The sequence below is a fragment of the Genypterus blacodes genome, unplaced genomic scaffold, assembly GCF_046128005.1.
Source record: "Genypterus blacodes isolate CSIRO-AG114 ecotype Tasmania unplaced genomic scaffold, CSIRO-AGI_Gbla_v1 ptg000067l_1, whole genome shotgun sequence".
In the NCBI taxonomy this organism is placed as follows: domain Eukaryota; kingdom Metazoa; phylum Chordata; class Actinopteri; order Ophidiiformes; family Ophidiidae; genus Genypterus; species Genypterus blacodes.
Genome location: NW_027466879.1, coordinates 2,481,803 through 2,497,894, shown reverse-complemented (window position 1 = coordinate 2,497,894; position 16,092 = coordinate 2,481,803). Strand labels below are relative to the sequence as shown.

At 44.7% G+C, this 16,092-nt stretch overlaps 4 protein-coding genes across 4 annotated transcripts in view; 2 read left to right on the top strand and 2 right to left on the bottom strand.

Annotated features, from left to right (window-relative positions):
• Positions 1–820: 820 nt before the first annotated feature.
• sdhaf2 (succinate dehydrogenase complex assembly factor 2) lies at positions 821–3,297 on the bottom strand. The gene is made up of 4 exons (XM_076155821.1): positions 3,108–3,297; positions 2,335–2,558; positions 1,396–1,505; positions 821–1,302 (listed from the first exon to the last, which is right to left on the bottom strand). The coding sequence occupies exons 1-4, from the start codon at positions 3,123–3,125 to the stop codon at positions 1,172–1,174; spliced, it is 483 nt and encodes a 160-aa protein (XP_076011936.1). The 5' UTR covers positions 3,126–3,297; the 3' UTR covers positions 821–1,171.
• Positions 3,298–3,454: 157 nt separating this feature from the next.
• Positions 3,455–7,925, top strand: LOC143004699 (cleavage and polyadenylation specificity factor subunit 7-like). Its single transcript, XM_076155820.1, has 9 exons — positions 3,455–3,916; positions 4,637–4,855; positions 5,351–5,454; positions 5,566–5,711; positions 5,802–6,255; positions 6,339–6,442; positions 6,720–6,864; positions 6,978–7,196; positions 7,607–7,925. The coding sequence occupies exons 1-8, from the start codon at positions 3,770–3,772 to the stop codon at positions 7,186–7,188; spliced, it is 1,530 nt and encodes a 509-aa protein (XP_076011935.1). The 5' UTR covers positions 3,455–3,769; the 3' UTR covers positions 7,189–7,196; positions 7,607–7,925.
• A 284-nt stretch (positions 7,926–8,209) lies between these two features.
• polr2l (RNA polymerase II, I and III subunit L) lies at positions 8,210–9,428 on the bottom strand. Its single transcript, XM_076155822.1, has 3 exons — positions 9,299–9,428; positions 8,837–8,938; positions 8,210–8,465 (listed from the first exon to the last, which is right to left on the bottom strand). Exons 2-3 carry the CDS (start codon positions 8,929–8,931, stop codon positions 8,357–8,359), a joined length of 204 nt encoding a protein of 67 aa, XP_076011937.1. The 5' UTR covers positions 8,932–8,938; positions 9,299–9,428; the 3' UTR covers positions 8,210–8,356.
• Positions 9,429–14,691: 5,263 nt separating this feature from the next.
• The window catches only part of dagla (diacylglycerol lipase, alpha), a 28,894-nt gene continuing 27,493 nt past the window's right edge, over positions 14,692–16,092 (top strand). Inside the window, exon 1 of the mRNA XM_076155465.1 lies at positions 14,692–15,426. The gene's annotated coding sequence lies outside the window, so the exon portion shown is untranslated. The remainder of the gene's footprint in view (positions 15,427–16,092) is intronic.

The window sequence follows — 16,092 nt, the reverse complement described above, 5'->3', positions numbered from 1 at the left end:
ACCGGCTGCTGATACAAAAGTACAGCCAGAGAGAAGCATTTACACAGAGGGAGACGAGCAACACAAACAAAGATGTTACACCCATTAATCATTGTTTGCATGGAGCCACATAATGAGACAGAAGGCAGAGGAGCAGAGTGCACACAGAGGGGAGCCCTTCTGACATCACTTTGCTCTATTTTAGGACACACTGAGACCAGACGTGTTGCCGGATTTCGCTGATTTCCTTCCGTGGACGTTTGCATGAGAGGGAGAGTTGCGTTCATCCCATGCTGGAGCATTAGACGTCTTATTTGTGTGGCTGTGTGTTCATTATGATTCTGTGGCCATACACGAGGAGGGCTGTCATCCGTATTGTGATTCCGTGCACATATGCTGGCCACGGGGCTTTTGCCTTCTGCTCTCAGAACCAGGTTTCACTGAACTGACATGACTCACAGCTCAGAAAAAAAGGAATTTCACCCTCAGTCGACAGATTCTGATACAGGAAGGAACCGTGTTTACATGCCGACACACTGTGTGACTGAATGAGTGCAACATGTTAATGTCACGTGCATCAAATGTCCAGAATCGCTGACTTTAACTTCAAATTGAACCTCATTCACACAGAACGCTGTATTATATTGTGTTGCTGTATATTGCATGTATATTGCATAAACCATTAGCTGTGTGTGCTTTGGTGGCGATGGAAGAAATGTGCTTCTCTCTGGTGTCCATGTGTGGGTACTGCAGTCTTCACACACAGTCACATAACTGTTCATCCCTCCTGTCATGACATCATCTCTTCATGCAATTCATCAAAAAGCCACCAAATCTGAGTAGAGGATCAATATTTATTAGATAAAACACAATGACCACTGTACACAAGTAAGGCTATACAGATCAAAGGTCAACCGTTAATGACATCACACCTTTGATATACCTTATTGATCCTTTTCCGTGTCTGCAACATGAGATTCCAAACAATCTGACGTATTTGGAACACTTTCCTCACATCGTGACGCATCGCAGCAATAAACCTCCTCATCCACCAAACTCTCCCCAACATAGCTGACTGAAGACTTCTCCTCCACCATAGCTCAACAGTGAAGTGTTCCTTGAATGTTACAGGAACCAAAGTGGAGAGTTGATGACCGAGTCGTCTTGGTTTGTTCATCAAAGAGTCTCTGCCTCATTGGCTCTCCTTTTCCAGGTACTCTAACCCGGGAGCGTCCAACCTCTGCTCTTGATTGCGATTCTTTGTGAATTCTATCAGCATATCTATGATCTCTCCTTGGTAGATTTCAGGGGTCGGCTTTGCTTCTGCAGACGGGAAGAGAAAAGAGAATAAAACAGCTGTGAGGTTTTCAAACTCTGATGTGTTTACCTGAGGTCATGCTGACTGACTGCTCTCACCTGTGGCCCAGTAGTAGATGTCCCAATCATTGCTGGGCTCGTTAATCAGTCTGTCGTATTGATGCAGCTGCGTCACACTCATCGTGTTCAGGTACTGCTTTGCAAACAGGCTGGGAAACAGAAAGAGAGAGAGACAAAGAGTTGGTTTGAGTCCGAGCCTTTAATTCAAATGTGAAAGCCTAATTATCTGTCTGAGCTGCTGATGAATGGACTGGAGACCCAAATGAGATCAGGGCACTAGATTACAATACAATATTTATGTTTCACCTGTCACTAAAGGAGACACAGTGCTACTCTTTTATAGTTATGGAGCGTAATTCTAACCTCTGTTTTGCTTTTCATTGTCCGTGCCGATTTAAAAATCTACCGCATCGTGTAGTAAATCTGTCTGACAAGACTGGGGGTCAACAACAAAATGTCACAGCTCTGTGAGTCCTTGGTGATGAGGAGAGGACAGGAGAGGACGGGCAATAAATCATTGTTTCAGAGGACACGAGTTGATGCTGTCAGGTTGCAGGGACAGACTGCTGTCTTTACAAACTAGAGCCCATAAATCTTTCCTACACACTAACAAGCCCAATGTGACGTGACATGACTGTGTGTGTGTGTGTGTGTGTGTGTGTGTGTGTGTGTGTGTGTGTGTGTGTGTGTGTGTGTGTGTGTGTGTGTGTGTGTGTGTGTGTGTGTGTGTGTGTGTGTGTGTGTGTGTGTGTGTGTGTGTGTGTGTGTGTGTGTGTGTGTGTGTGTGTGTGTGTGTGGATCACATTGGGGTCCATCTGAATGTTGTTGCTGTTGCATTGTAGGTCACTTTTGTTGTTGTTGAAGGTTTAAGACTGGACTCTGTGTGTGACGTGTGTGTGTGTGTGTATAAGGGGGCCATCGTATATCTCAATAGATGACAGCTGAGTCAAACAGGAAGTAGGTGTGCAGTTTCTCCACCTGAGCAGTATGCAGTTCTCCAGCATGCCCCTCTTACGACTCTCGTAAAGCAGGCGCCTCTTCTTGATGTTGACGGGCTCGTCCAGCTTCTCCTCCCACGGGGGCAGAGGGATCTCTATCAGGTCGCCCCTGCTGTCCTCCGGTGCCTCGCCACGGTAATCCCGGGACGACATCAGCCCAGTCACTGCTGGCCTCCGTGCTGCCTGACAGGCCCTGCTTACAAGCTTAACACACACAAACACAAGTGATGTTTAAGGTATAACAATGGGCTGAACTTCTTACAGGGAATCTTGCACTCAGTTTTGTTGTTGACAAATATAAGACTCATTTTAACACATTTTAAAACACATTGGGTACAAAATTAGAAGAAAGACAAACACATGTCCCTGAATTCAACCAGTAATATATTTCATCTAACTGAGAGAGTCAAGAATCACATGCATGTTTGTGGTTGTGAATGCATCTTGACCTTCCTCCGTGTCTTTGTTGAGAACGTAAACGCAACACAACTGCTATGTGCGTGTGTAAGTTATCAATAACAAAGAAAATATATTCGAAAATTCAATTTACACCACACGAGTGCGTAAATATCTCTTTCTGTTTCAAATGCAAAGGAAAATGAATCACAACAGAAACCTGGCTCGCTGATATTCACTGTTCGGACGGTTTCATAACATTACACACTCCTGCTGTCCTCTATCACACAAAACACGGAATACAAATGACTTCGAGGGAAAGAACGGCACAAATAAATGCACGACTCCTTTACTTACTCTTTGTACTAAAAGCATTTTGACCCGCTGTGTGTTTCTTTTCTCTGATCCTTCGTTTCGCCTCTCACACGGTCACGACGGCTTGTGTAACTTTGCTTTAAGTAGGAGCTAACCGGAAGCACATCACAGATCGAATGACGTAAACCGACGCCACGTTGCTATGGTAAATATTATATAGCAGAAACAATACATCAATGATTACAGTGCGGTGCGTTCGCTGCCTCTTGTATTTCCCTCGCAGCGTTGTAGCAAGCTTGTGTCAATTCATCCACATTTGATCACCCACAGCAGGCGGAACCAGGGTTTGTTTTTGTTGTTGTCAGGCGGTGACATATCGCGGATGCACCGAGATGCTCCGCTAGCATCACCATCAGCCGTAGATGGTGGAAGTGTACCCGCAATGCGCTTCATCCCACGTAACCGCATGCGTCTCTGCACTGCCCCGTCCGATTAAGTGTTAGTGTTTGCTCACTTGGCCGCCCGTTCGGTTTATGATCATACTTAGTTTGTAAAATAATCTACAAATCTCTGCGGAGCTGCGGGATGCGCTGGTTAGCCAACTGAAGCTAGCGGCGGAAACAAGGCGGAGGACAAACTCCGACGTATTTTGGCGGCGCGCCTGTTATCTGTTTGTGCTCGTAATTGTGGAGGTGTTTGTGCGTATGTATGTGCCGACTACATTGAACCCAAACACACGCTGCGGTGCAGTGCGGTCGCCTGGATCCCCGCAGGCCTGCAGGATGGCGGCGGACAGCGAGCAGAAGGAGCTGATTGATCTGTACGGAGACCTGATCCAGAACGACGGCGAGGTTAGTTTGTGTTTACGTGCGTCTGACTGCACAGCCAGAGGGAACACGGGGGTGGAACCTTAACAATGAATTCAGTAAGATCTCAGCATCTGTGCTCACGATCACAACACAGATCACAGCTGACTGGATGTTGCAGGATTTAAAACACATTTTCAACAGACTTTAGAGCCCAAACTCTGATCTGTCATAACAACTAAATATAGTTTGAGTTTAATAATCAGATTCCTGGACTGTGAATACAAACACCCCCGATTTGGAGGATACCAAGCCTGTCAGTGATCCGTAGTAAAGCCCTGATACACTCTGAGCATCCACCTCATGGTCGTCCATCATGGGACACACACACTACATGAACTACCTGGATCTGGATCTGGACTCAGTAATGCCTCCAAATCTACTCCACAGTCCCTTAGACTCACCTAAAGTTCATTTAAAATCTCTCACTATTTAATGTTATTCTGAATACATAACAAAAAACTAAAACATGAACTTATCCTCCTTGGTGGAGGTAAGGATAGAGAAACCTAACATGTGTCTTAGACCACAGGAGTCTGTGATGTGAGATCAGATATGAAGCTGCTTCTTCTCTGCTAACATGGATATTATCTAAGAAAGTGACATCATCGTGATCTTGGAAACTATTTTATCAGAGATGTGAGCGACTTCCTCACAGCCTCAGAGTGAGATGTGTGTGTGTGTGTGTGTGTGTCTCCCCGACAGGACGCCGACTTCGACAAAAGTGCCGAAGCGAATGAACTTTACGACGCCGTGCTGACCGGCTCGGTCAACCAGGAGCACAGGAAGGTTTCCTGCAAGAGTGTCTCAGTTTACAGAGGACCGCAGGAGAGCAACGAGGAGAACAGGAAGTCTGTACAGAAGAGCGTCAGAGCAGCAAACCCATTCAAGAGGTTCTCCATATACATCGGAAACTTCTCCTGGGTGAGGCTTTGTGTTTGTGTGTGTGTGTGTGTGTGTGTGTTTGTGTGTGTGTGCGTGTGTGTGTGTGTGTGTGTGTGTGTGTGAGTGTGTGTGTGTGTGTGTGAGTGTGAGTGTGTGTGAGTGTGTGAGAGAGAGACAGTGTGTGAAACAGTGTGTGAGAGAGAGAGTCAGAGAGAGAGTGTGTGTGTTTGAGAAAGAGAGTCAGAGGGAGAGAGTTTGTGTGTGTGTGAGAGAGAGAGTGTGTGCGTGTGGGAGAGAGTCTGGGAGAGAGTGTGTTTGTGTGTGTGAGAGAGATTGTGTGTTTGTGTGAGAGAGTGGGTGTGTGCACCAGAGTCTCTTTACTGTTAGAGAAAACAGAAGGAGAATTGAATGAACAAATTCACAATCTGAATTCTAAAGTCTGTATCATGGTGAGACGAAACTGTCTGCTCTCTCATTGTTTCTGTGTCGTTCACTAACAAAGGTAACTCTCCTCCCCTCCATCTCTTTCTTCAGTGGACGTCTGATAAGGACCTCCTCACCATGGCTCAGACTCTGGGTGTGAAGGACATCACTGAGATCAAGTTTGCCGAGAACAAAATGAACGGCCAGTCGAGAGGGTGAGTACACACACACACACACACACACACACACACACACAGAGAAAGCTCTACAATATAAATCTGTGTTAGTCACGGTGATCTGATGTGTGTGTGTTCTCTGTGTTAAAGCTATGCAGAAGTTGTGGTGTCCTCAGAAATGTCACTCAAAACGTTGTTGGAGAAAGTGCCACAATGTGAACTCAACGGTGACAAGATCGACTGTCGCTTTGCCACTCGCCACAACCTGGGCGTGTTTGAGGACGTCGCCAACAAACGTAAGAACGTTGCATCACGCCGACAAAATGACCCAGATGATGTCATGTTCCTCCTCTGCCATCTAATCCCACTCTGCTCCGTGCTTCCAGGTATTCCTCTGCGCGCTCCCAAGGATTCCAAGGACTCGGACTCAGAGAAGATCCCGTCCCTGCTCTCACAGCAGCCCAGCTCGTCCGCTCTGCTGCCGCCCTTCCCATCGTACCCGCTCCCCAACAGCTTCCCCCCGATGCCCAGCCCCTTCCTCACTCACCCGCCTCCTCCCTTCCCCGGGATGCCGCCTAACATCCCCCCGCCCCCGACGCACCACATGTTCCCCGGCCATCCTGTCCATCCCGTTCATCCCGTTCATCCCGTTCATCCCGTTCATCCTGTCCATCCCGTTCATCCTGTACATCCCGTTCATCCCGTTCATCCCGTTCATCCCGTTCATCCCGTCCATCCCGTCCCCATCGCGCCACAGCCGTCTCCAAATCTCCACATAAACCCGGCGTTCTTCACGCCGGTGCAGGACGGACACAGCAGCAAAGCCTACAGCCAGCAGAAGTAAGCAGGTCTGGGAGGTGAGAGGCTGGAGGAGAGCTTTAGTTCTGTTCGCCGCTCTGACCGCTGATCTGTGTGTCTTTCAGAAACACGTCTGAATCGACCGACGGAGACTTTGAGGAGCTAATGAATAGGAATAGAGCTGTTGCCAGCAGTGCCATCACCAAGGCCGTGTCAGGAGCCACGACCGGTGAGTACCACGGCTCAGCTGCTGCATAATGGACCAGAGGAGCCCAGGTAGCCAGAGACCTTCAGACCACAGTGTTAGTCACTAATCACATTAGCCGGCCACATCTCTACTGCAGATGGAATGGCAAGCATTAGTGATGAAACATTGAACCAAATGAAGGCTGTGGTGATGTCTTATAGACCTTTTAGACTTTAGGGTGTTAAGTTTTCATGTTTGTCCTTCTTTAAAACAATTCTGAAATGTCTCACTGCTTGAAATGTGTCTGTGCCTAATTCAGGAGACCTGCGAGCCGCCATGGAGACGCTTCTGACTGCCATCGCCATCATCAAGCAGTCCAGAGTGTTCAGAGACGAGCGTTGCCAAGCCCTGGTCACCTCCTTGAAAGACTGTCTAGTCTCCATCCAGGGCAACTGCGGCTACAGGTTTGTTTCCAGCTGTGACTCTCATCTTCCTGTCTCACACAGACTCTCTTACAGACTCACAGCTGTCACATACTGAGGTGTAAACACAGGACATGTCACTCTTCTCTTTGCAGGTCTAGAAGTCGTTCAAAGGAGCGGGAAAGGGAGCGGGAAAGGGGACGAGACAGAGAGCGGGAGCGCGACCGAGAGCGAGAGAGGGAGGAGCCGTTCGAAGTCATGTCCCGGAGACAGCGGGGGCGTTCTGCCAGCGGAGAAAGGGACAGGGAGCGTTTGTGGGAGCGAGAGCGGGACAGACACAGAGAACACAGAGACCGATACCGCTAGCTGGCACGGTGAGCTTCTCCTCATTACGATGATCATCAAGCTCCATCACACCTGGACTATTCTTACTGCATGACATCATCGGCACCATGTTGTGGTTGTTAGTATTTATGATCTTCTACCAAACGTACAAATCCCTTTTTCAGCTTTCCCTTAAACTTATCCAGCCCTCGCAAAATTTGCCTTAATGAGAAACCAAAAATGACTGAGAAACCCTTTAGGTTCCAGCCCATTCTCTCCATTTCCCCTCCTCACCGGTTGAACTCTGGCTCTGTAAATGAACATGGTGGCGACTGGTGGTCTACTCTGCATCTGTCCATGTTCCATCAGATGTGTAACCATTCCTTCTCTCAGCTGTATATCATTTAAAAACTAACTCAATCTGTTAAGTCACTGTTTGATTTGTTTTTATTTTCCCCAGGCTGGCAGTGTCTCTAAGTGAAGACAGGACTTTTTTGTTTTTGGACGTTTGATTTCTGCACAAAGTTGTATAAACATCCGGAGGAGTGACGGCAATGAGACTGACTTTAACTCCGAAACTTTCCTTTTTATTATTTTTGTTTTCTACTCATCTGTGAGCAGATTTGGGACTTTAACCTGTTTTAAATGAAATGTAGGTGTACATTTGTTGCTGGAAGTCAAACCTATACATGTAAAGACTCTTCATGTATGTCATAGAATGTTTTCACCCCTTCTTATTGTATATAAATCTAAATATTAAAACACTCGTTGGAAAATCACTCTTTAGTAATCAAAGTTTTTCTATCCCTGCAGTCGTGTTCCAGGATTTAATCGTTCTTTAATAAAATGCAAATCTAGCGGAATTTGATTTAGCAAATACAAACCAGCTTCTAAAATGAGTATCCAGAGTGATTATAAAGTTATAGCTATGGAATAAAACAACTTCCTCTCAAAGTAAGTGACTGCTTAATGATGCACAGCACACTAGACTCCTTTACTACTAAAAAATATAATGTCTTAACTGTAGACTATGATTATAACTGAATCAGACAGGAATAGAAAATGTCATTCAACAGGTTTATTTAGAAAACTGAAAGAAAGGAAACAAACGAATAATGTTCATCGTCACTGCGGTTTGTTTGTTACAAGCAAATGTAACTTTACTGAGGCTGTTCTGTTTCAAGTCTATGTAGCAGTTTGTTGCAGGTGATCATTTCTCCAGGGGAGCGTAATTCAACAACTTCTCAATGAGATCCACATGAGAGAGGAGCATCCGTCTGCAGCAGTATCTCTTCAGGCCCAGAGCATCCAGAGCATCACTTTGAGAGAGACGGGGGAATAATAATGAAAAATTCAAAACATGTAGGTCAGAGTAAATAATGAAAGCAGCAGGATGACGGCTTAATGGCCTCAGGGAAACCATTATTATCTCTGTTTACTTGCATCTTGAGCCACAATTTAGACACAACCATGCTTCAAATACTGAATGGGCAATAAAGGTTTTGATGGGATGAAGTTACTTTGTCTGTGCTAAACCGGACAGCAGCTGGACTGTGAGACAACAGGGAAATGGGTTTAAATATGTATTCTCTCCTCGTTCACAAAGATCAAAGCAGCGCCTTCAAAGCGCGCAATATACACGTAGCTACAGCGACACCCTGAGGCCACCGAGGCCACTGCAGCTCCTCACCCTTCCGTGTATTCCGCCTGCAGCAGGCCCAGGTACGCCTCCCACTTGTTCCCTACGATCTTCCCGCAGGTAAAGCACCGTATCGGGATGATCATCGTGAACCTGGGAGGAGAAGCACAACAAACTCGTTAACACCCGAGAAGCAGACTGATGACGTCATGGACTACACGAGCGACTCCACGTTGTAGTATAAACAGTGTTATTAACTGCTAGCGAAAGCAATTTAGATTCTACTCATCACAATATATTCTCTGCATAACAGTTAGGGCAGCAACTGGTTAGCTTAAAGCGACAAACTAACATGTTAAAGACGAGAGCGACATGACAACATAACACAGTGGACTGTTAGCAAACCGCTCATGATAACAAAGTAAGATGCTGCCAGAAGATGACTTAACTAACATTTAAATTAACACCAAATTAAAATCATATACAACATAACCTTAAGATGTATTTGCTCACCGTCGGCAAACTGGTTTACTATGTATTTATGCAGTAAATGCCTCTCTGTTGTGAGAAGCTAGCTAGCTAGCGTTGACACGAGATTTCACAGCAGGAACGAGACGATGGCTGTGCCGCATGGTTTCCGCTTAGAGCAACAATAAAGGTACGACTTCCGCTATAAATCCTTCAAGATAAAAGTACAGTCGCTACAAAGAATATAATTTGTACAGATCATTCAGTTATTCAAGACACACTTGCCAATGAATACTTAATATTAAAACGATTGTTGACATTGTAATGATTGTGATTGCAGGGCTTCCAAGTCAGTATTTGCTTTGTATAAGGGAGGCAGTGGCTCAGTGGGTAGTGCTTCCGCTTGGGAACCGGAGGGTCGCTGCTTCGAGCCCCTGCCGAGGTGCCCCTGAGCAAGGCACCGAACCCTCAATTGCTCCCCCCTCTGCGAAGGGTGGTAATGTAATGTAAGTCGCTTTGGATAAAAGCGTCTGCCAAATGATCGTAATGTAATGTATAATCATTCGAGACTAAATACGTGTGTGTATGTATTTGATGAGGCAAAGTGCGAACACGTTTCAGATCCCCTCTAATTTATGTGTAGGAGTTAAGACTCTATTTGCAATTCATAATCCAAAATCTTAAATGACTATATATTGAGAGAAGACTTGAATTCAAAGAAATATGGACTTGGTTGGTTCACTGCCTTTAATAAATATCTGGTTACAATCTCTTCTTTTTTACATTAAAGAGCTTTGAGGGCAGAGGAGAGTGCAAAGGAAAATATGTTAAGAAAGAATATAAGAATAAGAATATAGATCAAGAATATATCATAAAACCATCATCATGGCCATCATCATCGTCAGCAGCATCACCATAATCATCCATTACATCATCCTCACTCGCCACATCATTGTCATAATCATTTATGTAAATTAACTTGCTACGACACAGGTGCTAAAATGAGGAACCCTATCTGAATTATTGCATTTATACGCTGTTGAAATCATGAAATATTTTTTATTTGATATACTGTATTGCACAATGTGATGTGAAGTTTTTTGGTGTTGGCGTAGTGTGCAAGGGTGTTGATTACAATGAAGTATTTGTCTACAGTGACCTGTTGAATCCTATAAACCCTGACATCTACATAATGTGTAGTGTAGTAGTGTCTGTTTGGGCTCTTTTCTGCTATCTACCTACTGCATGTAACAGGTATATGTCTATGAGCTGTACATGTGAGCTGACAGTCGTGTGTAGCAGCGACAATTGGCTGTGCTCGACAAAATTTGTTTATCTAACTAAACCCCATCTTCAACATTTCAAAACCATCTAGAGTCATCACACCAAATTAAAGATACATTGATACATTGATTAACATTGGGTTGTCCTAATACCACAGAAGAGGAGCACAGAGAGAACAGAAACAAACAGCAGCAGCAGCAGCATTCAAAGCTGCTTCTGAAACACTGTCGACTGGTCAGGTCTGAACCAGCATGATGAGACAGCTGTGTGAGAAGTGAAAGATTGTTGATTTGTCACATCAGTTGTCAGTAAAATAGATATCTCTTATTCTACAGTAAGAAATAAATCCACTATTCTTCTCTGTAACTTGCATACGACAGTAATCACGCACACGTTTCTTCTCAAACCTACACACACACACACACCTCCCAAACAAGTGTATGCTTTGGTGTTCTCTCTCTGGAAAAGTTGACATTATGCATTGTAGTCTTCAGTTTTCTGTAAATACTTTTGATCTGCTGGGACGAGATGTGTTCTACCCCGAATCAGGAATAACCTTTCATAATATCTGGTGAATTCAGTTTTAACCTCACAAATTAGTTTCGTAATATCTCCATGTAGCCAAGCTCATTTCCAGTGAAAGAAAGTACAAATATTGCAAACCTCTATCAGTATTTGGGCAAACTGGATTAAGCAAGACAACAAATGAATGGGCTATTTTTAGAGTTAAGGCCTGTAAGCACAAAACTACAGTGTGAGTTTTCTTTTATGAAACAGATTATTGCAGTAACTAAATCTGAGCGAAGCCATGCATATACTATGTACTTATGTTCTAAGGTGTTGATCAAATCTTGATGCATTCACTTCACTACAAGTGAAAGCAGAGAGAAATAAAAAGAATGGTCACATGTTCTCTCCCATCCCCCATCTCTACCGTAACTGTCTGTGAACCAATCTGCAGGTGACCCACTAAACCATCAACCAATAAATACTGTAGGTTGTGAAATCTATTTGATTTTAATTTCTCTTCGCCAATATCAACACTCCCAGTAAAATGGCTCCTGCAGCAATGACTGCACCACCAATGAGAAAGGGTTTCAGGTGTTCCAAACAGTCTGTTCCAGAGGCTGCACCATTGTCAGCCTCTGCTGATGCCTCAGCTTCTGCTGCACCATCCTGTGGAGGGGGATTGTCAGGCTCAGGGGCTGGAGGAGCAGGGTCGGCCTTGCGTGGGGCTGCTGGCTCCTTCTTCTCTGCTTTAGGTGCTTGCTTGGGTGCTGGAGCCCCAGACTTGGCCTTGGCCTCCATGGACACGGGGACAGAGGTGTGGTCTTGTCACGGGGAGTCTGGATCACGTTAGCTCTGTGCTGCTGCACTGAAAAGAAACAGGCACAGATTATCCCACTGATCTAAGAGTCAGTCTGCACTTTCTGCCCCTATGGTGCACTTGCTCCAGTATGATAGAGGCTTAAAATCTGAGCTGTCGTTGTACAGCAACAGAGTAGTCATGTGGAAGTGGGGCCTAAAATGTGACCTTGGAGAAAGACAACATTGATGGGAACACTGTGATGCACAGAGGGACAGGGGGGGTTGTTTATTTGTACTAGAGCAGCTGTCAAATAATAGTCCGCTGAAGAAATCTCATTATGGCTGTTTCCTGTGGAAAGCTTTGTTGTGGAAGCATCCTCTAGTTTCCATATAGAAGAAGAGAGAATGGTGCTGCAGCTGCACGTCACACTCACAGCTCAGGACCAAACCTCTATTTCATTCACTCTGAGAAGACTTAAATCTAGATACTGCAACATAACACAGGTTTAATCTGTCTATTCTGCTCTCTGCTCTCCCTGAAGAACTGCATGAGTCATATGTGCTATAAATGGAGGACAAGATGGAGGGGAGAAGCAGAGAGTGCAATAGGGAAAATCACTGATACTCAGGCAGATATTCTGAATCAGAAAAAAGGAAAGAAAAGAATAAATATTATAAAAATGGAATAACCATGTCATCGAATCCTGGATGGCAGAATGTAATCTGGCCTTTATACATGCCTGCTGTCAAATACTGCTGTGGTGTGATGAGAGGAAACGTTACATACCTGTTCAGCTTTAAGGATGTCACAGGAATAATGGATGAATGATGCACCACAGCAATCACTGGAAGTCAGAATGTCCTTAAGATGTGAGCATGAGAGACATTGGGGAGATGGAGGACACTGTGAAAAGCATGAGGGAGGGGAATGAGAGAGAGAGAGGAGGAGAGACTGGGATGTACCATTTCATCCTCATCATAGGGGGGAATCTATCTTTGCGTGCTTGGTTAGTGCTATGGGAGCATTGTGTAATCCTGGTAGCTTTTAGGGATGTCGTGAGTGTCATTTTGAATAAATATACTCCCATGTATTAGATTCTCTCTATTGTTGCGAGATATTCAGCAATTTATAAATAGGGTCTTGAGCAAAAAAAGCAATTCTATCAGCAGAGGTGTGACGACGTCGAATCTCAAATTAGTCTCAAGTGTTGGTACTCAAGTCCCATGTCCAGACAAGACAAGTCACACATTTAATACCCAGGTGATACTTAAAATAGACAAATGACAAAAAATGTCAACACGTTAGCATTTTGTTCGATAATAACAGATAAACATTGAAATGCAACCTTTAAAAAATAATATTGAACTAAAATATTGTTCCATTTTACCCAGTGAGTCATTAGGCACAACTCCAGAGCCCTAAGTCACACCTAAGTGGAATGCAGCCATCATCAATGCTCTATAATACGCCTGTGTTTTTCCTCATTGTGCATCATCTCACACTTTTCAGCTCACACAACACAGCAGAGCAGTTTGGTCATTTTTGAGATAAAGCAGAGATAAGTGATGTTGTTTATTTGGAATATAAATGTGAAGCATCATATTTTGACGCGGCAACACATGTTTATAAATAACACGGTATATTAAATATTACAAGCATGCACAGTGGTACCTAGCTGGACACATAGATTCATGGATAGATACATTGCAAAGCTGAGCGTCCAGTCTATTTTTAGACAGGAGTCAAACAACTCCAGGCCCTGAGCTCAGCAGTGTTGTGTGAATGTGAGAGGAAATCCATGTGTTTATATCAGTGCTTGTTGTTGACAAAGATGTTGCTTGTAGGCCACGTGTTCCATTGTGCTTTCACTGCTGATGTCATCTTGGTCTGAAACATTGTACTGTAGGTCCAAATTTAGTTGTGATTGTTCTTACAAATTGTTTGTCTTCAAACAGGCCTTTAACATTTAGATTAGAAACAAGTTTAAAATGTAACATAATGATATAACATAACATAATTATTCGTAAAATCAAATCAAAGTAAAATAACAAAAAGGGGATCATCATAATTTACAGCCACTTGATCACCCAATCCACAGACACTTTTAGAGTTCAATTTTACAAGACATAAACAAAAGTTACAAGATGCGTAAAAAACCAACAGAGGTTCCATACAGATTTTGTGGATCCATGTTAAATATATGATGTCGCCTCTAGAGGGCACTGTTTAGTCACTCTCAACCTGTTCGGGAAAAGGGATAATTACACACATGAAGGGAAATAGATCAAATAAACAGCATCTTTAGATTTCTTAAATAAAGATATAGAGAAAATATTTTATTTCTTAATATGAAAAACTGTATTTCTTAAGAAAAAGGCTTTCATTATATGTAGTTCTTAGAATAAGATGAGACTTTTAAGACAATCAATATTAAATGGTTTCGGCTTTTATACGTTGACAACAGAAACCTATGCCTACGGTCTATTGATTTGTAATTGATTTGGCCATGGTGCCGAAAAATCTACGGCGTTGCCATGGTTACGAAGCTTGCGTTTCGCCAAGACTGACACGCACATGCGTAATAGTGGCACGACGACGGGAGCGAAACACACTTAACATCCTTTTGATGTGACGGGCCGACATGTCGAACAAAACGAACCGAACGCCGGCCGACAGCTCAAACGGACCGAACGTGTGTGTAAAAAGCCGCTCCGTGTGTGTGCGCGACTTCTGACGTACAGAGTGTGTAATGTCGACAATATGCCCTTCTCTCGTCACCGAGCTGATTTGATGGTATTCACAAAGCCACTAGCGGCGCCCTTTCTCCGTAAACCGTCGACGCGTCTTCCATTTACCAAAAAAAAACCGAGTCAGGTGTGCGTAAACAAAATGAGCTACGTAACATGCTCGGCTACGACTTCACATTCCAGCGGCAGCGAGCGGAAAACGGAAGGAGAATATGCCGTGCGTACGTAAAATCCAGTGGGGGAAATGTCCGAGGGGATGGGCCAGCTCCTCGGGAAATGCTGATGCCGTTTAGCTGCTATCCGCGTTGTGGTTCGGGAGTTGCCCGACTGATGATAGACCCGAGCTACCGACTACACCTTGGAAACCCAGCGACCCATCTTGTCCGTCCAAGCCGAGGGACTGACTTCTTTTGTGCATGCCGAGACTCGGCCGGGCGAGGAGGAGGGGGGGACATGAAAAAGACACCCAGTCAGTGAGCTGCCACAGCCGACGACGTGTTGCAGTTTACTAGAGGTCCAACCCGCCGCCAGGTCCCCCCAAGACGGGAAGAACCGGCCCGGTGTGCCGCCTACGACGTTTGATGGCATACGCTCCCGTATCAGCTCTGCCTGACACCAGATATCGTAGGAAGCTCCGGTTCTTTGATGTCCATTCATCCCGTTTTGTTCCAATGACGTGTGTGTGTGCCGCTAAATCATAATTTTCTCGGGTGGACATTGAGGATTCCTGGGCCGGCTGGTTGGTGCCGGGGGAGAGCGAGGCAGCCGGAAGGATATGGCCGAGCGGGCGGAACCGACACAGTGGGTCTCGGCGAGGCATCGTGAAAATACAGGTGAGCAGCCGCCGGTTGGGACAAGACTAATACCTGGAAACGTGCTTGTAGCTGCATGCACGTTCAGCTGAGTGACATGACTCATTTGTTTTCATCGTGGTTCGGCACTCGTACCCTTGGGCTAGTAGTCTTGCAGAATGACACTTTGAGCGGTTGATTGAATGAGATTAGAGTCCTGGTGCTGCTGCTGCTGCTGGACTTGTTAGAATGATGCTTTTTTAAATATTGCAGCCAATGTCCCTTAAATGATGGAATTCGTCTTTATGTAATGACATTTTGCTCGATTTACTCTGTAAAACCTAAACACAGGTGCTGATCAGATATGACATAATCGGAAATTAGGATTAAAGACACCAGAGGGTCACTTGACAGTAGCTAGTGCTCATGATGAACTAACCACCAAAACAGCTAAATATTCATTTTACTATGACATGAAATTGAATAGAGACTTAATTAACTGTAGAAGGAAATTAAGTGTAAAACCTGGGATACCTGGTTGATTTGTTGGGGTGATTGATCTTGACTGATATAGATCTGCAGCTCAGCCTACATGCCTCCACTGTTGTGCCTTTGGTTGGGACTGTGTGTGTGTGTGTGTGTGTGTGTGTGTGTGTGTGTGTGTGTGTGTGTGTGTGTGTGTGTGTGTGTGTGTGTGTGTGACATGGT

What these genes read in the sequence shown, in the direction of transcription:
- sdhaf2 (XM_076155821.1), bottom strand. An exon ending in GAGAACTGCATACTGCTCAG is followed by an intron (nt 1,506 to 2,334) that starts GTGGAGAAACTG and finishes TCTGTTTCCCAG; the next exon opens with CCTGTTTGCAAAGCAGTACC. An exon ending in CATCTACTACTGGGCCACAG is followed by an intron (nt 1,303 to 1,395) that starts GTGAGAGCAGTC and finishes TCCCGTCTGCAG; the next exon opens with AAGCAAAGCCGACCCCTGAA.
- LOC143004699 (XM_076155820.1), top strand. Translation starts at nt 3,770, where the DNA reads ATGTATGTGCCGACTACATTGAACCCAAACACACGCTGCGGTGCAGTG. An exon ending in TGATCCAGAACGACGGCGAG is followed by an intron (nt 3,917 to 4,636) that starts GTTAGTTTGTGT and finishes TCTCCCCGACAG; the next exon opens with GACGCCGACTTCGACAAAAG. An exon ending in CGTGTCAGGAGCCACGACCG is followed by an intron (nt 6,443 to 6,719) that starts GTGAGTACCACG and finishes TGCCTAATTCAG; the next exon opens with GAGACCTGCGAGCCGCCATG.
- polr2l (XM_076155822.1), bottom strand. Translation starts at nt 8,931, where the DNA reads ATGATCATCCCGATACGGTGCTTTACCTGCGGGAAGATCGTAGGGAAC. An exon ending in CAGGCGGAATACACGGAAGG is followed by an intron (nt 8,466 to 8,836) that starts GTGAGGAGCTGC and finishes TCTCTCTCAAAG; the next exon opens with TGATGCTCTGGATGCTCTGG.